Source organism: Uranotaenia lowii, chromosome 2 (genome assembly GCF_029784155.1).
Source record: "Uranotaenia lowii strain MFRU-FL chromosome 2, ASM2978415v1, whole genome shotgun sequence".
Lineage (NCBI taxonomy): Eukaryota > Metazoa > Arthropoda > Insecta > Diptera > Culicidae > Uranotaenia > Uranotaenia lowii.
The window spans coordinates 323,379,246-323,405,353 of NC_073692.1; the positions used below are offsets into that span (position 1 = coordinate 323,379,246).

At 32.9% G+C, this 26,108-nt stretch overlaps 1 protein-coding gene across 1 annotated transcript in view; it reads right to left on the reverse strand.

Moving 5' to 3' along the window:
- LOC129749844 (uncharacterized) overlaps nt 1-26,108 on the reverse strand; it is a 324,747-nt gene that overhangs the window by 129,111 nt on the left and 169,528 nt on the right. The window contains exon 6 of the mRNA XM_055744937.1: nt 5,663-5,923. Within this exon, the coding sequence (XP_055600912.1) occupies nt 5,663-5,923 (261 nt within the window). The remainder of the gene's footprint in view (nt 1-5,662; nt 5,924-26,108) is intronic.

Genomic DNA, 26,108 nt, shown 5'->3' on the forward strand with positions numbered 1-26,108 from the left:
TTATCAGATCTTCAACACAAATTTAAACAGCATGATTCAGAATATGAGTTAAAGTTATCTTTTTGTTGCAATTCGAAACTCCAGCTGCAGCTCTCATTTTATAGCACAATAAAATTTGGAATAACTTTTGAAAACATCATTTGATTTTGAAAGGTGTAGCAATGCACACCGGGTCAGCTAGTTCCATATAATTTTAGATGCCGTTTCATTCACTTTATAGGTCAGAAAAATGAGATCAAAATGATAGCATGTCAAAATTTGGGTCTGTCTGTCTGTCTGTCTGTATGTTTCCTATAGACTCGAAAACTACGATTAAGCAAATCATACCAAACTTGGCATGGGTGAGTACTTGGGTACTAGGAATGTTTCTAAGAATATTTTGTACCCCTCTCTCCTTTCAGTGGGGAGATAGACAGGGGGAGGGGGGCTACCTTACAATTTTTTACATCAAACTAATGGAACCAAATTTGGCATGAGACCGTAGTGAAATACGAGAAATGGTTCTATGATTATTTCAGACCCCTCCCTTTTTCTATTGAAAATAAAGGAAGGAGGGGGAGGGGACTTTAACCCATTTTTTTGTTGCAAAACTTGAAAACTATTCAAGCAAATTAAACCAAATTTGGTTTGGAAGGGTATTTGGGTACGATAAATAGTTCTATGAACATTTGGCACCCCCCCTCCTTCCAGTGAAGAGATAGAAAGTCGGAAGGGGGCTCCTTTACAATTTTAAGCATAACTGGAAAAATAATCAAGCAAATGGGACCAAATTTGGCGTGGGAAGGTATTTGATTACGCAAAATGTTTGTATGATATTTTGTTTCTTCAAGTCGGAAAATCTTTAGGGAGGAGTGTGCTCACTTCAATTTTTTATATCACTCGGGAACTTGCCCAGAAAATGGAACCAAATTTGGCTTGGTAGGGTATTTGAGCACTATGAATGTTTCTGTGAATATTTGGTACAACTGCCTACTTCCAGTTTCGTGATAGGAAGGAGAGAGGGGGGCTCTTTTACAATTTTTTGCATAACTCGAGAACTTATCGAGCTAATGGAAACAATTTTGGCATGGGAAAACATTTAGTTGCGTAAAATAGTTATTTGCTTATTTGAGACTTTTTTTTATCTTCAATTGGGATACAGTTAGGGAAGATGGGAGCTCACATACGATTGTTTTGCATAAACTAAGAACTTAACTTACAAATGGAACCAAATATGACAGGGGAACAATCATACAATCGAGCAAATGGAACAGAATTTTGCATGGGAGTGTATTTTAATATACGGAATGTTTGATCTTGACTCTCTCCTACCAGGTAGGGGATAGTTAGGAAGAGGGGCTCCCATACAAATTTTATAGCATAACTCAACAACTAATAACGCAAATGATATCAAATTTGGCATGAGAGGGTATTCGAGCACAAGAAATGTTTTACAGTGGTTTAGCAACCCTCCCTCCATTCAGTGGATCGAGAAAAAGTGGGAAGAAGGTCACTCTTCCTTTTTTTTTCATTATTTCGATAATCAATCGAGAAAATGGAACCAAATTTGCATGGGAGCGTATTTCTGTACGGGAAATGTTTCTCCGATAGATTTTAACCCCTTTCACTTGCCAGAGGGGAGATATAAAGTGAGGAGAAGGTCACCCATTTTTTGAATAATTCGAGAAATTATCGAGCATGGAGCTATATAAGATATGGGATCGTATTTGTATACAAGAAGTGTTTTTCTGATGTTCTGAGACCCCCCTTCCTTTCATTACCTAGGAATGGGAGTGGGTCACTCAGGTAAAATAAGTGTCCCGTGACGTTATATTTTGTTACAAAAAATGTTTTTAGGATAGTTTGATACCCTCTCCATATTTTATAACAGACAGCGAAGATTCCATACATAAAAAAATATTTTGAGATAAGTTATGAACTCATGAGGCAAAAAAATCCAGATTCATAGAAAGGATTAAAACACTGATTTAAAAAAAGTTAATTAAGATTTCAAAATAAAAAAAATGCATTTTTTTGAAAAAAAAAACATTTAAATGATTTTAAAATTGAAATAAGAATGTTGTGCAAATAAATGAAAAGTTAAATAACTAGGTACCAAAAATTTAAATAATTTTTGGAAGGTGTGGCAAAGCACACCGGGTCAGCTAGCTAAATATAAAAAATTAATGAAAATTTCAATATTTGAATTTAACTAGAACATAAAGGCAGTCTTAAATGATAAGTATATTCTTTAAAATTAGTGTTAAGAAATATAATAATTCTTTTATACAAACTTTGATTGATGAAGTTCATCACAGAGAATCCCTTCAAAAATATTGAATGTAAAGCCGTTAAAGGTTCTTTTGTTACTGATAAACTTGGACGATATACATTTAATGAAATGTATAACGTCCAAGATGTTTTTTTCGACAGGACGCAACACAAATGACTGTCAAGCATGTGTGATTTTATAAGATAAATAAATCATGCCGAATTTGTGATTTGAAGATGAAAGCATCTTAAGCATGATCGTATTGAATTATTTTTTGTAAAGTTTTGTAAATTTCCTTAATTGATGACTTATTTTAAAAAAAAAAATGTCTAGAACAAATTGTAGAGTATAAAGATTGTCTTATTTTCTGTTTAAAAAATTATAAATTTGAATTCAATATAACTATTTATTCCTGTGTTTCGAACCTATTGTTGTAAAATCTAAATAAAGATACTATTTTGTAAATGTGAATTCGAGATGATATTATTTGTTTTCTTCATACAGTTGACAAAAGAAGCATTGGATATTTGTTCCGGTCTAATAAAATTGATATTAAAAATAATTATTTGCAAAAATATCAATAATTAAGACTTGGTTAACAAAACAAAAATATTGAACTTCAAGCCTTATTTTTATTCCATTTTCAATTCTAAGCTTAAATTTCATTTTATAAAAATTGGTTTATGATTCTTAACTTTCGTTTGATTCGAACCTGGGATTTTTAAAATTCTCTGTTTTCGTTTTAGGATGTCTAACTGGGATTGCGCACGGAAGGGAGTCCCAAATATTTAAACGAATTCCAAAGCAAACGTTTAGTAAGCAGATTTATGTTTGGCATTCCCAGTCTTGAATCTTGAAGAAACGATTTTTTGAATGTATGGAAGATTACACTTGTTTACAGCTGAAGATCACTTTAAATGTGAAATCTTGTACTGAATGCGTAAATGAAATTTAAAAAAATCTCAGTAGAACAGTTTTTAAGTTATGCTCCCAATATCAAATATTGGAAAAATAAAAAAAAACTTGTAGTGTAAATCAAACAACTCGGACTGCATAACATTACTTTAAATCTCTTTTCAACTGCCTAAGCCTACACCTTTTCTGATACTTTAATAAATTTGTCATCGATTATCTGAGCTCTATTTTTGCGTATAATCCACAGTATTGTTGATATTTATGAAGATGTAATAGAAGAATAAAAAAAAAATTTTTAAGAGAATTTTTTTAATCAACAGTTCAACAGTACTTTTTTTTATTTTTCAAAAAAATCCTTCTGGAGCATAACTCAAAAACTGTTGTACTAAAAAAATTTTTATTTTATTTTCGGGTTCAGCGCACGATTTTGTATTAAAACTTGAGTCAGTCGGTGAAGTTCACGAGTTAAAAAAACTGAAACTAGTGTTATTAATCGAAGCATTTGTATTTTTTAAAACAATTGTATTGGAGATCCTTGTTGAGATTTAGGATTTGGTCAAATATGAATGGATCCTTATTTTGTCATCATTCTGTGTCGAAACCATAATTTCGATCAGCTCTTTAGTTTTTTTTTTATTGTTTCTTGAACATACCCAATCCAGATTTACCTTCTGTTTTTCCACCAAGTAAGTATATAAACTAAATCCGTAGAATGATGGATTTGAGTTGGACAAAAATATGACAAATGATACTCAAAACCTTCCATGATGTAATATTGATTTGATTAGCACAGTTCAAGCCACCAAAAGTTACATATTTACTCAAATGAAGGCTACATATTGGCTGACAAAGAGAAACAACTGTTCAATTCCCTTGAGTGAATTATATGAACTTGAAAGTTGCAAAAGTGATTTATATGTATATGTAAGTGACTTAAGTCGCAAAAGGCACAAAAGTAGTACTCTGAACGTAATTTACTCAGTCACAAAAAGTGCATTGAGTTGATTTCTTCCTGGATGGCTGAATTTCTGGTTGGGCGGGTGCGCCTGCAGCTATGCTACAAATCATATCAGTTTCGGGTTTGAGTTTCAGTTAAAACAACATCTAGGCGTGACCTTAGGGGAAACACGTTTGATTGTCACCCTGAAGTTGGGGCTCGATCCCCAAGCCAGGCAAGTTTTTTTCAATAAGTAAGCTGATTACTCGAGTGACCATTCTGATGCGATATATGTATGTAGGAAATGTAGGAAAGAAGCAATGAGCAATCATGGCTGAACGATATTCTAAACATAGTAAATAATCAAGAGAAGGCGATTTATACTGATGTCTAAGGTGAAATTGAGAAAGAGAGAGAGTTTCTTCTCATTATACGATTTTTGGAAGCTAATTTAAAATGCCGCTGAAAGCTGAATAGAAGGTTATTTAGACTTGTTTTGGAACTTGAAAGTATCATTAAAAACTTAAATTTTAAGCTGCATAGAACGTACTTCATTTGATGGGCTTTTTCGTACCTGTTTTATGGGAGTTTTGGTTGCTTGAGAGTTTTTCTGATAAATATAGTTTTAAAATGTAGATAAGCAATATTTGTGTTTTGCTGTACTTTTTTTCGGAAACGATAAGCAATCAGCACTTTAACTGAATTCAACAACTTTAGCGTAGCATTTGGCGGATATAGATAAACGATCGCCAACATTGGCCGAGGTAGGGATTGAATAAGGCTGCGTACTTTTAAGATAGCTATGACGAACACTCCCTGTTTATGTCACATGAATACCTACTGTATATATTTTTTTGTGCTTGATTTATCGCTTTTATTTCTGTAAGATATCTCCAGAATGCAGAAAAGTGATTTCCTTTTTCTATTTTTTATAGGAATTTAACCCATTAAGGTCATACTTCATCGAAAAGTAATTTTAATTATTTACAAATTGTTTTATTAAGGCAATTTACTTATAAAGTTTTTATTTGCCGGGAGTAAGAAAAGTAGTTTACGAGTATAATATAATCAAGTGAATTTCAAACAAACAGCTAAATCATTATTTGAAATTAAAAAGACAAGTACCCTCTCCACCCCGTAAAATTCAAGTACGGGCATTGCTTTGATAGTAATTAACAAAAATGAAAACACTGAAATTTCTTTCATTTTCACAGTCTTTCGAACAAAATGTCCAATTTTACTCTACTTTATTATAATTAGCCTATTACTAACTTGTTTTTGGATTTTTTTTTACTACGTAGACGTGACGATACCAACCTTGATTGAATTGTTAGAATCAATCTTTGGTTTAAAGGGATTAGATGAGGCTACAGTCAACAATTTAACATGCAACGCAAACGCAAGCCCTGTATCATATAACACTTTAGACACACCTCAAGCAACGGATTTCAATTCGAAATGATACCCCTCGACGATGGCCCACTTCATGAACGGAAAACAATCACCTGTGCGGCGTAATGAGAAGAAAAAGGTTTGTTTGAAAGATCCCTTTCACTTACCATTTTTGCTCTCCTTGGTCTGAATGGTGGCCGCTGGAGTGGCCGGCGCTGTCTGGGAGCCCTGATTCATCCCAAAAGGCCCCGGCGATTGTTGCTGTTGTTGTTGGTGATGATGTTGGCGGGACATTGTCGAGGCCATCAATGGCGAAGCTGCAGCCGGAGTTGCTGCGGTCGTTGTGCCACCAACCATTGTAGGGGGAGGATCGTCGTCTAAGACCATCGCCGGAACGGCAGTCACCAGCTTGTAACCGGGCAGGGGACCTATAATTGGAATGCAAAAAAAATGATAGAAAATAAAAATCAAATGAAAGGGAAAGACAAACAAAACGGATACCCATCGTCATCGGGCGTCGCGTGGTTGATAATCTCATCTCGTCAATCGGAAACAAATAATAGGTTTACTGCCCTTATGCAATCATAAGTAACGGAGGCACTTCAATGGCCTGGTCGGGTTTGTTTGTTCAAAGATGTTATTCATCGTGTTTGATGTGGACATGATACAAGGTACCTTTTTCCATCTTCCTGCACGTGATGTCTTTTGATAACCGCAGCGTTACATATTATCTCAACAATCACGCAGCGATGTTTATGATGCTCGCTCGAAGGCGATTTTCAATCAAACAAATCAAGGAAAAATATGTTGTACACCTTTGACGTATCATTTATACCATCGACCATGAATTCACGATGAAAAACATAAAGTAAAAAGTCTGAAATTTTTTGACTGAAGATTTTACAGTCTATTGAAAATCTCAAAATCTCAAGTAGGTACGTTATATCGATCGAAATAATTCTGCCCAAGACTGCTAGAGATAAAATATCGATCAATTTTATGTTGAAGTGCATACGATACGGGCCAGCGCAAATGTTGTTCCTACTGAAAGCGCGTTTTGAAAATGTCATCCGCCCTGTAGCCTATTTTGGTAACAAAATAGAATTAAGTGTATCATTTGTTTAATTTTAATATGTGCAAACGTCGTTTTAAATTAAGTTTAAGCAGAATTTCGTAGTTTTTAAGTTATCAGTCTGTACGGTAATTTAAACCAAAGACGAAATAAAATTAAATGGATTATCCAGTAGGATGAAAATCTCATAAATTATTTTTTTCTTGAATGCTGTTTCACTTGAATGCCATCATTGAGTTTGGGAGCTCGAGTCTTTATGCCAGAATTGTTTTTCCAATCATATCATCTTTGGTACAGTACACTTTTCAGCGCATTTTCGTCACAGAGATTTGCAAAATATTTATGCATTGGTTTTTTGCATCCCCTGGAGCGGTAGCGTATAGTGCGGAAAGAATACTAGGAGGAAGTTTATTCCAGCAGCCGGTTTGCTATCTTAAAACTGAGATAAATCTGAGACACATGTTTTACGACTAGCTTTAAACTCCCTCGGGGCCGGATTAAGCCATCGGGGCCCCCCGATTCCCAAAAAGCCGGAAAAATACCATTTTTGAAGTCAGCAACAACCAAATTTTTTATGTTGGAATCGAATCTCCAATACTTTAGAAACGTTATGATGTATTCAGATATTTTTTAGGACCTTTAATGCACTTTCTATGAAACAAACATGAACGACAATTTTAACACAAGAATTGAAAATAGGATTTTTTTATTCTCAGCCCAAAACAACTTAAAAAGCATATAAATCTTTAAAAATTAATGTTTATACCGAAGTGATCTATTATAATCTGATTTACAGTTTGGAGATAAAAAAGTTCCTTAATATCATGAACTAATAAAGTTTCGCTTGATTGATAACCCAAAATTAAATGATGAAAAATATTCTATTTATTTTTCGGAAGCAAAAATAAAGCTTGCGCTGCCGATCGCCGTGGTTAATTATACACCGTTGAATAGGTGGAAGTCTCATCAAAAACATATGTTAAAATCAGCTGCTAGTTTTTGCTATATTTTGGATACGATGTCATTGAGTGGAACGCTGTTTGGTTTAAAAATGCAAATTTTAAAATATCTAGACAGAGTAAACCAAGCATTGTTTGCTTCGATACATATGCAAATTCACCTTAAAACATCAGTTTTAATATTTATCCAACCAACGTACAGGAATTTAGGAACCCATACTTAATATTAACTAATATATTTATAATAAATTGAAAAATATTCAATTTCTCAGTACAAAGCTCAAACCCCGTTTTAACAATTATAAAAAATATAGCAAACTTTGAAAAAAAAATCTAATTTATTATTTTTTTTTAATTTTCCGCCTTTAATCTTTAACAAAATAGCTTTTTAATCATTTTTTCCCACTTTAATTGATTTTGAACCACTGTGGGCCGGGGCAATTTCTCTCAGAGACCTCTATGAATATTTTAATTTTCTTATGCCGTCCCAGAGAAAACATGGAATTTTGAACATATAAAGGAACTGGAAATGAGTTCAATATATTGCAGAATTATCTGGTTTCATACGGGCATGTTCAAATATTCAATTTTAAAAATTAGGAAAATTGCGGTCCGGCCCGGTTAGCCGAAAAACTTAGAAGAAAGCTCAATTTTTGCCGGATTTATGCACATTACTTGCAAAATCGAAAAAAACTGAAGTTGAATTATTATATATTTTTTTAAATTTTTTGTGTCAAACGGAAATCTGGAAAGCTTAATATATTGCATTCAAATGACAATTATTTCTGGTGTCTTCAAACAATAACACTAGTTTACAGCATTTTTGAACTCAGTAAACTGAAGGTCATTTCCAATGTGAAATCGGGCGCTTAATCCGAAAATGAAATTCAAAAAAATCTCAGTAGAACCGTTTTTGAGTTATGCTCCAAATATGAAATTTCGAAAAAATTAAAAAAGTTCTTGTACTTAGATTGAAATATCTCGGACGGCATAACAGAAATTTGAAATCTCTCTTTTGCGTATTGAAGGTGAATAAGTTTTCTATCGATCATCTGAATACTGTTTTTGCGTTTGACCAACAGTATTGTTGATATTAGTGACTTTATGAGAAAAAAAATTATAAAAAACGCATTTTTTTAGAGAAAATTTTGTTTCAACGAAAGTTTTAATCTCGATGGTAGCATTTAAAAAATCTGTTTTTCTTTTGTGCTTGAATGTCAATTTAAAACAAAGATTTCAAGTGGTTATTTATCAAAATCGGTTGAAAATTGAAGAAGTTATGGCTACTTTACCATAACTGAAATTTTTGGAGTTTTTAATAGTTTAACGAACCGCAGTACACTTATCATAGTATAGGAAGAATGAAACATGATAAATCTCACTCGCTCCAAGTCAAAATTGTTTATTAGCTAACCAGAAGGTCACATGCTAAGTTTCAGGAAGATCTGACCATAGGGAGGGTTGCTTAAGTCTCAAACGCGAATAAAATTTTGAGGTATTTTGCCCGGAAGGAACGAAAAATACTGGTTTTTCATCAATAACTATTTTCATCCTAGCTGATTGTTTTTTTATGGTTGATTTTCTTAAAGCCTAAGTTGAGACAAATATTTCACCCGAAGACTGTAACTCGATTGGATTTGAAACAGAAAAGTTATTGCGGTTCAAAGATTGTATTTTGGTCGAAAATTGTCGTATAAAACGCAATGCGTAAAAAGTACTCATTGCGTGTTGGACAAAATTTGCGGCCTTTGAACCGCAATAACTTTTCTGTTTCAAATCCAATCGAGTTACAGTCTTCGGGTGAAATATTTGTCTCAACTTAGGCTTTAAGAAAATCAAACATAAAAAACAAGCAGCTCGTGATGAAAAAAGTTATTGATAAAAAACCAGTAATTTTCGTTCCTTCCGGGCAAAATACCTCAAAATTTTATTCACATTTGAGACTTAAGCAACCCCTCCCTATGGTCAGATCTTCCTGAAACTTGGCATGTGACATTCTGATAAGCTAATAAATAATTTTGACTTGGAGCGAGTGACATTTATCATATTTCATTCTTCCTATTCTTTGATAAGTGTACTGCGGTTCGTTAAATTATTAAAACTCCAAAAATTTCAGTTATGGTAAAGTAGCCACAACTTCTTCAATTTTCAATCGATTTTGATAAATAACCACTTGAAATCTTTGTTTTAAATTGACATTTAAGCGCAAAAGAGAATCAGTTTTTTTAAATGCTACCATCGAGTCTTAAACTTTCGTTGAAACAAAATTTTCTCTAAAAAAATGCGTTTTTTATAATTTTTTTTCTTATAGAGTCACTAATATCAACAATACTGTTGATCAAACGCAAAAACAGTGCTCAGATGATCGATAGAAAACTTATTCACCTTCAATATGCAAAAGAGGGATTTCAAATTACTGTTATGCCGTCCGAGATATTTTAATCTAAGTACAAGAACTTTTTTAATTTTTTCGAGCATAACTCGAAAACGGTTCTACTGAGATTTTTTTGGATTTCATTTTTAAATTCAGCGCCCGATTTTACATTAAAAATGTTGGTCATTTAATCAAGTTCACGATTTTTTTAAAATTTTGTAAACTAGTGTAATTGTTAATAAATCACGTGCAAATGTTGCATAAGATTTAATCTTCAGTGTCAGTGCCTTATATTAAAATCATAATTTTAATCAAGATTTAAGAAACAGATAACAAATCAATTTTTCATTCAAAATTGAAAAACAAAGTTGCGATCAGAGCCAAAACAAAAATCGTAAAATTTATAATTTCAATCCAAACGTTATATTTCAGTTTAATATCTTTTAAAAAACATAAATAAATCGATTTCATGATGTGTCTGAAATTAAAAAAAATGCGGATTTTTTACAGTTTTGTATTCAGAATAAGATTCTCATCAGATCGAATATACAAAAACAGTTTGTTCTCCTAAAAGTGACAAAATGTTCAAAACACAGAATCATAAATCTGGAAGAAGATAAGATTAAAATCATGATCATATTAAAAGAATCACTCAATGATATTCGCAATTCATCTTTGAGTGTATTTTTAACGATAATTTGTTTAGATAAGTCAACATAATAATAATAAACTGCTTTCCGAGTATTTGCGCAGGTAAAGAATAATTTTAAAAAAGAAGTGCATAAAAATCAAGAGTATCAAACTTGGTTGAAATAAGTTGCAAAAGTTTCTTTTAGAATTTAAAATAACAGACTGATTGGAATGGAAAATCAATTGAGTATTTCCGATTAGTATACAGTAGTTTTTTTAATTTTTCAAAATAATGACCTATTGGAAAAAGGGTGTAGAGAGTTTAAGCCTATGCAAATTTCAATAATGATCAAAAAGCTGACAAAATTTTTGCATAATTCATACAAATATTTATGCGTATAAAGTGGCATAATTTATTTAAATGTGGAAAAAATATTTCACATTCAAAAAATAAATATAAATTCACAAGTAGCTCCTTGAATATTTTCTTTATTAAATAAGCAACAGAAAGTTATGTTTTATGTATTGTAAGCATCCAAGATTTCCAGGATTTATTAGGACTTAAATGGGTTTCAAAGTAAAGTGAGCTGGACGTATAAAGAACACAAGGGATGAATGACTTTTAGAAGTTAAAATCCATCCAAATAAAAAAAAAAAATAAAGAACACCTAAGCAGACTTTGATGCCTGAATTGAAAGCAATCAGAAATCAAAATAAGCATTCAATACCAAAATTTTAGCATAATTTTATATAGCCGTTTTATCGATGGCAAAGAAAGGTTTCATTTGAATTTTCTACTATAAAAAAGTTTATGAAAGAGTCCAAAATTTGATCGAAATGAAAACAAACATTCAATTTAGTCAATACCAGCATAGTGCGGGCATTGATTGGCTTTTGATTTAGGAGTAATATCGAAACTAGGCATAGTGAAGGTATTATTGATTTTAATCAGTCCCTTTCGTTTCTGCTAAAAAATAACAATAAAATGAATATACTCACTATTTTTATTTAAGAAAAAAGTTCTTACTATTTAAAGAGAAGTAAACTGAGACCAAAACGAGTTTAACAGTTGACAAAAGTGAAGAAAAACAAAATTAAAATTTCAGATTTCCCGTGAATTGTTAACTAAACTTTGTTAACTAAATTTGGTTCAGTTTTTATTGAATATGGAGATAGCATATTAAGTCCAAATTTAGATTCATGAAAAGCTTTTTTATACCTCTTTAGTTCAGCCTTTTAAAAAGAGTTTGAAAGTACTACGGTGCCAGATTTTTGTAGCAATTATTAGCAAAAAGTGGCAACAACAATGAAACCTAAAATTATGATAAAATTTTGCCAAATTTGCTGTCATATGTGTTAGTTCAATTTGGTTGCATTTTGCCGAATAACGGTGAGACAATGCCCCAGCATTGCCATCATTACTTATAAACGGTTGCACAGTTATACCAAATTTTGGTTGCATTGGAAGCTTCTTGACACCTCGTCAAGACAGCTTATTGAAAAGAATTTTGCCGATGCCAAATTTTGGATGTAGTCGATACCAAAAAGTGGCATCGTTGTGCCCTCAAAACGCTTTTTGAGAAGGTGGTTTATCTAGGTATCATTAAGGTTTCAGTGAAACCTACAGTTGGTGTAATCGTGGTATAGGAGTAGAAAAGTGGGGTCCAAACATTGGCATTGTTCCACCATTATTCTGTCAAAATGATACTTAATTTTGCATTCAAGGCATGATTGCAAAATGAGGTATAATGTTGTCATAAAAGTCTGTCTAAGATCTCGGTCAAACAAAAAACTCAACTTGGTCTAAATTTTCTTTAGATATCTTTATCTAAATTGTTGTTTTGGTAGTGGTAAAAAGGATTTGAACGTTTTTAATAAGTTTCGCTAAATTTGGAAATTTGAGTTGTTCGGTTACATTGTTAGGTTTTTTTTTCGATTAATCACTGGATTCAGGTGATTTGTTCGAATTTTGTTAAAAAAAAAACAAAACCAAATACTCAGATTTTACTAGGTTTTTAAAGTTGTTGTACTGATTCGCCCAGCCTATAAAAATGTGATACTATTTTAACTTTTTTAACCTATTTTATATTTTTCCTCGATGTTCTTATGATCACTTTAAGAAATCTCTTGTTATAAATGTAATTTTACAAATGAAAATTATTCACCTGATAAAATTATTATTTTGAAGACAAAAGAATTTTTTTATCAAAATCATTTTTTTAAAGATGAATAGAAAGAATGGTATTTCAAGAAACAAAATATCAGTGGGTTTATTTTCCAAAGAAAATTACTTTTAAAATACATGAAAGAGATGAAAAAATTATCTCATTTAAGTTGGTCTAGTTAAGATGTTAAAAAATAGAGAACCAGATGTAATCGAAATAAACTAATCTTACTTTTCCGGTTTCTTTTCAGTTTACATGTCATGCACACCATTAGTTATTCAGTTCGAAAATTTACTAACATTCTCGTGTATGGTTTGAAGATCTAAACAATTATTAAGATACTGTTATGAGGTTCCTGAAAATTTTTTATCCGATTTTTTTTATACTTTTCCTAAAATAACTTCTATCCCATAAATTTCGATCTCGTTGAGAAAGTGTAACTCACAATGGCATGACTAATTGCTAATGGATTGGTGGGTCACCATATGTAAAACAGATAGTTTCCTCCATCATAGTTGGTCCGGCTGCTGAACAAAACCATATAGATACTATTCACCCAGCCATATCGATTTCACTAAACCCCTTTTTCGAATTAGTAGGTACTGTCTCTCAAAACCACAGGCAGCAGAAGAAGTTCAACGATCGATCGATGGGGTTTAACAAACGAAGACGAGGAAGATTTGCGTTGACAACTTTGGACAGAAAGATAGAAATGGAAAAAAAGCGTTTGATTGCGTCGTCTGGACCAATCAATTTGCACCCTACATGGAATGGTAGGAAGGGAAAAAATCACAAAAAGAAGTAGAGAGCCATCTCATTTCGCACGTGGCCACAGTGGTGTAAAATTATCCCCGGTATGTGGTCATTTTTCTTTTGCCCTGTCGATGTCGATACATATCTTTCAACACCAACAGACTGGCTAGAGTTTCATAAGAAATGAACCAAGATGAGAAAACATAAAATGCGATAAACCGGTTATGGTCTGGACTTAGCTTATTCAGCATTGATGGAGTGTTCGAAAAAGACATTTGAAATGCATCATTCCGAATCCGCCGATTGACCAGCTGAGCTTGAACTTGAAAATGGACAAAACATAACCGAGGGTTTGGAATCGAAGTTATACAACAGGGAGCTGTGCTTAAAATATATATTATCGAATATATTTCCACAACACTAAATTGACTGTTGTTTTTGTTGTTGTTGATTTCAGCTTATCTAAAAGGAGCATTCATAGGAATGAAAGTTTAATTGCAGATAAGGTCAATAAAAAAACGCGTGTAAATCGGTGAAAGCGTTTATTTAAAAAATCAAATTAAATATCTTTTTCAAGTTGAATTAGTATAAAATTCAGGAAAAATATTCACCTTCTTGTCCACCTTCTTCGCCGCAGAAAGCCAGTTTGCCTTGAACTGCTGCTCGTCCTTAGCAGTTTTTTTGGTCTTCTTTAGGTTCCGCTTGACAATAGCCAAGTATTTTTCAATTGGGCGGAGCTCTGGCGTGTTGGGAGGGTTCTTGTCCTTGGGAACCACCTGCACGTTGTTGGCGGCGTACCACTCCATGGCCTTTTTATCGTAATCGCAAGATGCCAAATCCGGCCAAAACAGTACGGAACAACCGTGTTTCTTCAGGAAAGGCAGCAGACGTTTATTCAAACACACTTTCATGTAAGTTTATTGGTTGACAGTCCCGGAAGCTATGAAAATGCTGCATTTCAAGCCACAGGTACAGATGGCTTGCCAAACCAGATATTTCTTCGCGAACTTTGACAGTTTCATGTGCTTGAAAATATCTGCTACCTTTCTCCTTCCTTTTGCCGTATAAAACTCCTGTCCCGGAAGCTGCTTGTAGTCGGCTTTGACGTAGGTTTCGTCGACCATTACTACGCAGTCAAACTTCGTAAGCATTGTCGTGTACAGCCTCCGGGATCGCGCTTTGGCCGTCGTATTTTGTTTATCATCGCAATTTGGAGCCACTACCTTCTTGTAAGTCGATAATCCGGCTCGCTTTTTGGCTCGATGAACGGTTATAGACGATACGCCCAGCTTATTTGCGGCATCTCGGAGAGAGAGGTTAGGGTTTCGATTGAAACTACCGGCAACTCTCTGTGTCGTCTCAGCGGCTTCCAGTTTTCGATTTCCCCCCGATCCAGACTTCCTGGCTGTCGAAAAACGTTCCCCAAACAATTAAATTACATTTGTAACGATTGATTTGGCAACTTTTAGCGATTTTGCCAGCTTTGCGAGTAGCTCGGATTTTCGCGATGCGCGAGAAAAAAATTTGATACGCTACTCTTCTTCCTTGGACGGCATTTTGACAACTGAAGAGTGCATTCCAAAATCAAAATAGGAGAACATTCTACACCCACACACACACACCTTCAAAATGAGGGGTGTTCAGGTTTTTTAAATGCAAAATTGAAAGAAATACGTCAAGTTGATATTGACCGAATTTTGACCGTATCACCCTTTAATAGTCCTTTTTTTTTGCTGGGTGACTCTGGTTACCCTTTTAAAAATATATAAAAGTAAGAAATTGTAGAGCTTCTCATTTAAGGAAAAGTAAGGAAATGTTTTGTATTTAGTTTTTACCATGCCTGAGATATCGCGTCGAGAAAGTACAGTGGGGTCATATAGACCCTAACCGAAAAGGAAGGATAAAATGGTAATGCAATGATAAAGATTGTTTTCTTTTAATTACATTAATTTACGTTTCTTTTATCTATCTTCAACTGTAGAGATGATTTAAGGACTTTTCTGTGATATCTTAAATTTGAAATAACATTTAATCACGATTAAAAATGTTAACTTCCAATAAGGAAAACACAATCCTTTTTGAACTCACGAGAATTTATTCTAGACATTCTTTTCTTGTTAAATATTCAGATTTATTGGCTTCCAAGAAGATTATGTTTTCAAAACACAAAAATTTTGAGTTGAAAACCAAAGACAAACTTATTAAAAATAATTGAAAAAAATTATAAATTGAGCGATAAGATTCGGTAAATGTACATGAAAATTTAAAATGAAAATACAAAAAAATTAGTTGAAAACCATAAAAAAATATTATTTCATGCTTTCGGCAGAATCGTAAAAGTAATGTTCTTCTTTAATTAGAACATTTCAAGATTAAAAAATAGAAATTTGTTCCGTGAGGGACAAATTAACGATATTTGAATAAAATTGCTTCTAATCAAATCAAACTCGTTCATTTTCAATACCTTTTCAAATCTTCTTACTTTCTATCCGCCATTAACTTTCATAATATTCCTAGAAAAACGTCTTAAAATGGTTTAACTTATTTTTAGAATCTTAGATGATAATTAAAGATTCCAAGTTTTGGTGGAAAATTTTTAATAATAACTTCCAAATTAGGGGTAGGAAGAAATCATCTTTAAATATGAATATCCCAGAAAAAAACATGATTTGGTAGATTTTGTCGTTCTGAACTTTTGTCGTTCACAAAAATGTTGTCAATCACCTCTCGTTTTGATTTTATGGATTTTATAAGATTAAAAATGAATAAGTCTTGAGGTTGTTTATATGAGATGTTATTTATCAATTTAAAAGACTAAATTTGTCAACGTTTGGTATAACATCAGAAATTTTTTTTTGGATCAAATTAAATGTAAAAACATGGGTTTTGCCAAGAACATAGATTTTTTTCGATAACTGTAACGTTTAGTTTTAATTAAATTACCATCGAAATTAGCGTTTTGGTCCAATTTGATAAATTATCATATTTAAAAAAACTATCTGCTGAGTCTATTGAGCGCACATTTTTATCATTAGGAGAAATTTAAAAAAAAAAATTCATCATGTGCTCAGCAATTGTCTTCCGATTATTTAGTGTGCGTTTGCCGACTTACTATTAGTTATTGATTTTTAGTTTTAAAACCTTCAAGAAAAATTAGGAAAATTTTATTTCAAATTGTGAAAAACTTTGAAACTTGAAGAAACTGACGTTTCTGACAATGATATTGAAAAAACACATTGAATCTTAAAATTTCTGGAAAAATTTCACCAATCTGAATCTGATAAGTTCTAACAAAAACATGTGATGCAGACATATCAACTCCAGTTTTTTTAACTGATATTTTATGATAACTAACGATCTATTGCAGATAAAATTCAAGAAACTAATTTAATTCCAGAAAGGCTTCGCGGGCCGCGCGTTGCTCACCCCTGTCTTAGGCTACGAGTAGGCTTTCCAGATACTTCCAGAAAAAAGCGGGACATTTCACGAAAACATGCGGGACATTGCCGAAAAAAGCAGGACATTTTGGAAATGTATGTATGTATGTATGTTTGACCCACCAGTGGCTGGTAGGTCTTTCGACCCGAGTCGGTACGGGAAGTCTCGATCGCGCATTCAAATATTGTTCATCCTTAACTCATTAACAATAATTGCAGCACTACCAAGGGGTCCGTTACCACTGGCTTGGGACAGGTTTGACTCATCTCACTCCCTTCCAACTGTTTGAAACAAATAAAGAATCCTGAGAAGGTACCTTAGTAGCCTACTCAAGATTCCAAATTTGCCGAGATACTCCGGCTGGCTTGAACCCACAATCCATTGTATATCAGTTTTCCGTTCGTTTGATGAAAAAAGCAGGACATTTTGGAAACCCTAAAAACCATAACTTTTATGATCATTCCTATACATTCATATTTATTTGTTCCTACAGCTGAAATAGTTCTTAGAAAAAAAAAAATGGATAACTGAAATTTATCTAGGAAATTGAGTTCTCAAGAAAACTTTCATCTTTGTATGCTGCAAAAACTTAAGTCAAAAATGCTAAAGTTCAGAGGGATTTAAAATCCGAAATTTAAGAAGGTTTTTATATTTTTAAACAGCCGTTTTTGACCATCTACCAAGTTTATTTAATTTAACTCATCTATTCATTCATTGTTTGATTGAAAATAGTTTTTTTCGCTCGGTAATCATGTTCAATTTTATCCGGAATTTGTTTTTTCAAAGCTTCACATTCAAAGGATTCTTTTTGGATTTCGGAGAAACATCTGGAAACATTTGGAAGCATCTTAAAAAATATTTTCTTCAATCGAAAAATATCAACATCGCTAGAACGTGCTCAAAGAACGCTTAACTTTTTTTTTTTTTTTTTAAATATGTCTTTATTTGTATCAAATCATCATTACACTTATATTACATTATTGCATTAAACTAGGTGTTCAGCTCAATAATGAACTGTTCATAGCCCTATAAGTATCTAGATTATAAAAATTTATTTATAAGATTTAAATTTGCTGAGCGCAATCAAGTTTTTAATGTAGGAGAACATCCTGTAATAGCAAAAATATTTTATACTTAAAACTAAACACTATCTTAAAATTAAACTAAACATAAAGAGAACGAATCTCTGCGATAGAAGACTGCATCGATTTGCCTCTGAAGTTGGAGATGATTTTGTTGGCCATCTCTTCGATCGATTCAATGCCCGCAATCCGATGAAGATCTTCGGTGCTGTGCCAAGGTGGAAGCCGCAAAATCATTTTCAGAACCTTGTTATGAATCCTCTGGATGGCTTTCTTCCTCGTCGCGCAGCAGCTAGACCAAATCGGAACTGCATACATGATCGCTGGTCGGAAAACTTGTTTGTAGATGAGCATTTTATTTCGCAGACACAACCGGGATTTCCTGTTGATGAGAGAATAAAGAGATTTAGTGTATTTATTACATTTAGATTGAATATCTTCAATGTGATTTTTAAAAGTAAGATTCCGATCAAGTGTAAGTCCCAAGTACTTCACGTGATCAGACCATTCTAATGAAACCCCATTAAAAGTTTGGAATGATTTTCATTAGGTTTTAAAAAATTTGCTCTTGGCTTATGGGGAAATAAAATAAGTTGAGTTTTGGAAGCGTTAGGAGAAATTTTCCACATTTTCAAGTACATAATTCAAAAAGGAATTTAAATTTTGTTGCAATCTACTGCGTACCACCCGTAAATTTCGACCTTTGGCTGAAAGCAAAGTGTCATCAGCAAATAATCTTCTACCTTTTCCTTCTGGTACATCAGGAAGATCAGAAGTAAAAATATTATATAAAATTGGCCCAAGTATACTACCCTGAGGGACACCAGCTCTAATGGGTGTCCTTTCAGAGCATGAATTTTGATAGCTTACTTGTAAGGTTCGGCTAGTCAAATAATTTTGAATAATTTTGGTGAGATATACAGGAAAATCAAATCGAGCTAATTTAGCTACTAAACCTTTGTGCCAAACACTGTCAAAAGCTTTTTCAATATCAAGAAGAGCAACACCAGTTGAATAACCTTCAGATTTGCTAGCGTTAATCATATTAGTTACACTCAAAAGTTGATGTGTAGTAGAATGTCCATGACGAAAAACAAATTGTTCATCAGGGAAAATAGAATTCTGATTAATGTGAATCATCATTCTATTCAAAATAACTCTCTCAAATAGTTTACTTAAAGAAGAAAGCAAACTAATTGGTCGATAACTTGAAGGCTCTGAAGCACTTTTTCCAGGTTTCAAAATTGGAGTTATTTTGGCATTTTTCCATTTATTGGGAAAATAAGCCAAATGAAAACATTTGTTGAAGATTTTAACTAAAAAATTTAAAGTGCTTTCAGGCAACTTTTTAATAAGAATATAGAAAATCCCATCTTCCCCTGGAGCTTTCATATTTTTAAATTTTTTGAAAATCAATTTAAGTTCATCAATATTTGTCTCACAAGAACTTTCAAACACATTTTGCTTGGAAAGAATATCATCAAATTCTAGGGAAATTTGAGCATCAATTGGACTTACAACGTTTAAATTAAAATCATGAGCAGACTCAAATTGTTGGGCTAATTTTTGAGCCTTTTCTGAATTAGTTAAAAGAAGTTTATCCCCATCTTTCAAAGTAGGAATTGGCTTCTGGGGCTTTTTCAAAATTTTAGTTAATTTCCAAAATGGCTTTGAGTAGGGTTTTATATCCTCTACTGCTTTAGCAAAATTTTCATTACGAATGAAATTTAAACGACGTTTGATCTCTTTTTGAAGGTCGCAATAAATTAATTTCATATAAGGATCCCTAGTACGTTGATATTGGCGTCGACGAATGTTTTTCAGTCGTATCAAAAACTGAAGATCATCATCAATTAAAGGTTGATTAAATTTATGTTTAACTTTAGGTATTGAAGCGGCTCTAGCATTGACTATTGAAGTTGTCAAATTTTCTACAGCCAAATCAATATCTTCTATTGAATTCAATGGAACGTTTACATCTAAATTACGTTCAATAAAATTCATATATCGCTCCCAGTTAGCCTTTTGAAAATTAAAAGTTGATTTTAAAGGGTTTTCAATGGGACTTTGGGATAAAGAAAATGTTACTGGAAGGTGGTCTGAATCGAGGTCCGCATGAGTAACTAATTGACTACAATGCTCGCCTAAATCCGTTAGAACCAAATCAATTGTGGAGGGATTTCTAATTGAAGAAAAACAAGTATGCCCATTAGGATATTCAACAGTATAATAACCTGCAGAGCAGTCATTAAACAAAATATTCCCATTTGAATTTGATGAAATATTATTCCAAGATCGGTGTTTTGCATTAAAGTCACCAATAATAAAAAATGTAGATTTATTTCTGGTGAGTTTTTGTAAATCTCCCTTCAAAAAATTTTTTTGTTCACCGTTACATTGGAAAGGCAAATATGCGGCAACAATTATAATTTTCCCCATAGAAGTTTCTAATTCAATTCCAATTTTTTCTAAGACTTTTGTATTGAAAGAAGGAAGAAGTCTAAATTTGAGACGACTATTGATGACAATAGCTACACCCCCACCTTGCCGATCAAGTCGATCATTTCGTAAAATTTTAAAGAAAGCATTGCTTTTCAAGTTATTGTCTGGCTTTAAAAAAGTTTCAGTGATGGCAGCAATATGTATGTTTTGAGTTTTCAAAAATAAAAAGAATTCATCTTGGTTAGCCAGCAAAGATCTAGCGTTCCAATTCATAATGTTTAAACATCTATTTGGATCCATGAGGGAATCGTAAAGTCATAATAATTTTGTTAGCATAATTAAAAGAAGTTTGGAAAGCTTCAAACATTGAATTTGCTTTCAACATAAGTTGCATCATTTCCATTAAATTTTGATGCTAAAATTTTAATTTTTCCTCAGTAATCTCACCCAAATCAACAAAATTGTTAGGATCAGAAAATGAAGGAGAAGAACAAGTATTTGAATTTCGGGGATTTTCCCAAGCCTTCGCATGAACGTTGAGACTTGGTTTTTTCCCATTTTTATTAGTTAAACCTGAAGAGGGAATCCCATTTTCAACCACCTCTGAGAACGATAAACAACGAGTCTGTGGCGCAGAATCAGCCCAGGTAACATTAAAATCACTTCGGGTATTACCCAGCCGTGATTCCAATGTAGACCGAGGCTGAATGCGAACAGGCAGGTTGTTTGCCGGCCCGACGTGTGAAGACGAAAAAGAGGAAGGAGGAGAAGAAACTTTTCTGGAAACTTTGGGATTTTTCCTAGAAGCAATAATTTTTGCCCCGATGGGACAATCTAGCGAATTCGAGGAGTGATTACCTGCGCAATTCGCACACTTAAAAAATTCTGTTTTTGGCTTATCACCACCAAAAAGGCATTTAGATTTTTCATGATCGAATGAGCCGCAAAACATGCATCTGGCATTCATTCTACAATTTTTAGTGCCATGACAAAAAGCTTGACAACGACGACATTGCGTAATGTTTTGTAAAAAATTGGTAGAAGATTTACGAAAAGGTTCGAATTTGACTAGACAATGAAACATAAGACGAGCCTTTCCAAGAATTTGCAGATTATTAACCTGATCCTTTTTAAAATGGATCAAATAAAGTTCAGGAGCAAAACCAACACTACTGGTATTATTCGTGTTGGTTCTTTTCCTCATTTGAATTACTTGAATTGGAGAAAAACCTAACAAAGAATTTAATTCATTTGTGATCTCATCCGGTGTCTGATCGCCGGTGAGACCACGAAGTACAACTTTAAAAGGACGATCACCTCTAGTGTCGTACGTAAAAAATTGGTGTTTTTTATTATTCAAATAATTTAAAACCTTTTGAAAATCATTAAAAGATTCCGCCAATATACGAGCAGTTCCCCTTCGACCGATCTGAAAAGAAATCTTCACATCCTTGACGGAAGTGACGATTTCTTTTCGAAAGGCATTGAAGTCAGGAATCGTGACCGTTATTGGTGGAATCTTTTCGTTTTTAAGAGTATAAGAAGAAGAAGGTTTCTTAGTACTCTTATCAGAATTAAATATGAATATTTCCTCATCACCAATGTTATGAAGGACATCGAATGAATTGGAAATTTCAACTTTTTTGGCAGATGGCCCTGGATTAGGTTCAGCAATCCGTTTTCTTCCGGCCCTTGAGCCGGCCGAAGACTTCCCCATGCTGGAAAGAAAAGAGAAAATATGAATAAAAGAAAATGAAAATAATTTTAGCACTGAAAAGTGCTGATTGAAATACAGGTAAGGAAAAAATAAATAATGTAAAATGTTCCTGCAGGTACACAGCAACGATACGATGCTCCGGCGTACGTGTTGACGGCTCAACGGTACAGATGGAAGTCAAGAACGCTTAACTAAATCAGATTGTTATGGTGATGCTAAGATAAGCTTGCCAGATTGCCCGATTTTACCCGGATTTGTCCGGATATTTGACACAGGAAAAGTTTAATAATAATAGAATAAAGTCTGGATTTTGCACTGATTTATTCACTTTATATCTACAACTCAAAAAACTCAAATTGAGTTGAAGTTAAACTTGCTCAAAAAATATAAATAATCATGGACAATTTTTAGGAAGCTTTAAATACTATTTTTAACCTGCTGATGTGTTTTGATGTTAAAATTTATTTTGAAATAAATTCTTTTTTATTTTTCATTAAATAATTCCGTGGTTTTGACCAAACTTGCTCGGGTATTGTGCGAATTATGGGTAGATAATTTTGAAATCCGATGCCCGGATTTTGCCAGGTTTTTAGATAAAACCACCCGGATTCGTCCGATCCAAATAAATATGATAAATATTCTGAAAAGCTTAAATGCCAAGAACTAAACGAGTTATTTATTCTTGTCTTTTATAAAAAAAAATGCTGCGTATTTTGAGAAAACAAAACACAAAAACATCAAGTTTGAATAATTTGTTGTGTTGAACCAATAAATTTAAATTGAAGCTAAGGTTTTTCCAGTGTAAGTCAGTGAAACTGTTTAAAAGTGTTTACAGCTTTGTCGGTGAATGTCATGATCTTTAAGTTGGATAATTTCTAGTTTTCAAAATCATAAATGGATAAAAACAGATAAGAAAAAAAATGACAGGTGTTGAATAAGATCGAAGAGAGATTTTTCAAGAAGCCTTTTCATCAAGCCCGAACCAACTACCCAAGTAACACCGATACTTTTATTAGACTCCTAAAGCTACCCTGCAATAAAACTTTAAATGTTACATGAGTATTTTGAAATGGTAATCCGAAGAGTGTTGGATCTACAACAAAAAGTTTCTCAGAAAAAAAGCGGGACGGCGAGACATTCTTTAGAAAAGTAGGACGAATGGCAACCCTAGCTAAGAGTGATAAAAGTACTAAATACCGCCGGAGGCGAGCCAATTTTCGGAAATGTTTGTTAACACTTAATTTTAAACACCTTCTGGGATCAAGCAGTGTCCCATAACAACGGTAAATTAATTTCTTGAACTACTTATAATTTCTTGAATTTTACTTGGAAAAAATCTCCACTCAGAGGAAATCTATATACATAAAACAGGGAGAGAGACAGACCATACAGAAATGTACGAACACGCAAAACTCTTCACTGGATCATCCGATTTGCATGCATTTTTTTTTTTTTGTTGTGTTCGTCTTTACGCGAAGAATAACACAACGGAGAGATAATTTCGAAAATGTTTTTGTGGAATTTGAAAATGAATTTTTAGTTTTTATTCGTATCAAATAAAAGTCATGGCACCCAATTTCCATTTTTTTTTCATTCGAATCACCCAGAGTAGGAAGGCGCCAAATGCAATCAAGGCTTACTGATGTCCATCTCTCTTGGAAGTTTTGGCGCCCATTTTCGTAGCAAGTGTATTGTGGCACCAGTAAAATGGATACTTGGATGTAATTGTTCACCTTCCGTATGGGGTGAAAAAAAAGAACGCAATAAGCCGGCATGGAGTATACCTATTTTCGAAAATTGTCATTTTTGCTTCAGCATCAAGGCAACTTTAACATTTTTTAAGCTAATTTACCCAAAGCTAGCCAGATTGCCCGGTTTTACCCGGACTTGACCGGGTAATTGATTAAGCAAAATTTAAAGGGCCCGGTCAAGTCGTCCAGCCCTATTGTCCGGATTTTGATAAAAAAAACCCGAATTTTCCGGATTTAGTCATTTAATTTTCCAAAGAATAAAAAATCTTTTATTAAGTTTATTTTTTTTAAATTTTGCGTACTAAAACGAAATTTTTTGAGCATTTTTTAACAAAATAATCATGCACGGTTTCTGGATGCTTAAAATACGATTCAAAATTTCTGATGTGTTTCGAAGAAAAAAAAAAATATTAAAGTGCTTTTCGTTTTAATTTTTTTTTAGTAGTTTCTAAATTTAGCCCAAATTTGCTTGGTATTGCCCGGATTTTGGATTTACAATTTTGAAATCAAATGCCCGAATATTGTTTTTACATAGAATAAATTTGCCTGACCAGGATACGCGCGGGAAAAATTCTGATCTCTTTTATTCACTCCGTTATTTTGTTTTGTTTATTTTCCGGTTAAATGAAAGACTGTCATATTATTCAAGAAAAATAATATTCTACTTATGACTGTGAAAGTTTTGACATATCCAAAACAACTGGACAGATAACAATGAAATATTCCATTACAGAATCTTCTGTTCATATTTATGGTATAACACCAAGAGAACGTCTTATTTTTAATTAATAGAATAAGACGACCATAAATTGATTTACTTGGTTTTTGTAAACGTCAAAAATGTAATGAGTTAGTTTGAGAATAGAATGATATTAACTTTGTAATTCTATGTGAATTTCATCAGAACACCAAGGAAATGCTAGATACTATCCACTTCTTCCGTTCATACTAAGGTGCTAAAAAACTAAACAAAATAAGGGATATAAATAGGGTTGACTTTGTAAAAAAAATTCATAATTTGATCCAACACTCAGTACCAGAAATCAAGAACAGATAATTGGTTCAATAACATCTTCAAATACAAGAAGTTTGGAAAATAAATTTTTTTGTCTTGACGAAAATATCATTCAAGATCCAAAACAGAGATAATGAAAACTGAATTAGATTTGCAAAGACTTTTTTGAATTTCATTTCTGATTTTGAATTCAAGATCTCAAAGTAAAAAAAGATTTCATAACCGTTTGATTTGAAATTGCTGTGGATAAAAATTCCATGTACATTGTACATACACATATATTGAATGTTCTAATTTTCTTTGTTCAGTGCTTAAGCATCCATTTCTCGATAAATATGATAAAGTTAAAGTCGATATAAAAAAGATGATTTTAAAAATTAAGAGGAGATTATCTAATACAGAGAACATATAAAATGCATGATAGATAACGAAAAACAGAATTGAAAATGCATGATGCATGCATGATAGATAACGAAACACTGAATTGAAAATTTGTTGGTATTCATATATTTGCAGCATAAGAAAAAATCGAAAAATTTCATACCATGAAAAGTGTTGTGCCATTTCTACAAATTTGGTACCTATACGATAAAGAAAATTTCAAACATGGTTTTGGCGAAAAGGAAAGACAGTTGAATCAAAGCAATCGAAAGATTCCTTTTAATTCAACCACCATTAATTACCGTGGTTGAATTAAAAGGAATCTTTCGATTGCTTTGATTCAGTTGAATCATTCAACCAAGTAGGCTCATACCACAACAGAGGAAAGACAGTTGATCAAAACTGCTTAAAATGACGACACATTTCAACAAATCACTTTTTGGCACTTATCTTGGGGTTAATAGAAATTGAACAAGGTGTCAAGGATCCTCTCTAAATGAAAAAAAAAATGTTAAACTGAAGAAGTTAGATTTTTAACTTTATCCCAGAAAATATTCGCTTTCCAGTTTTGTTGGAAGTCAATCTTCTTCGAAAATTTTTGCCCCTTGAGGTAGGTTGAGGTAGTTGAATATATTAGTTAACTAAAATACATTATTTGTTTACTTTTCAGCAAGCTGATCGGCAAAAAACCAAAGGTCGAAGATTAAGATGCGGCAAAAAAAAACTTTGATGGAGCCGTCTGTTGATGCGCTGCTGATGGTGACAATGAAGGATTTAATTTTAAACGAATTTGGCAAACAATAAAGTGAATGTTTTCAGCATGAAATATCGAGA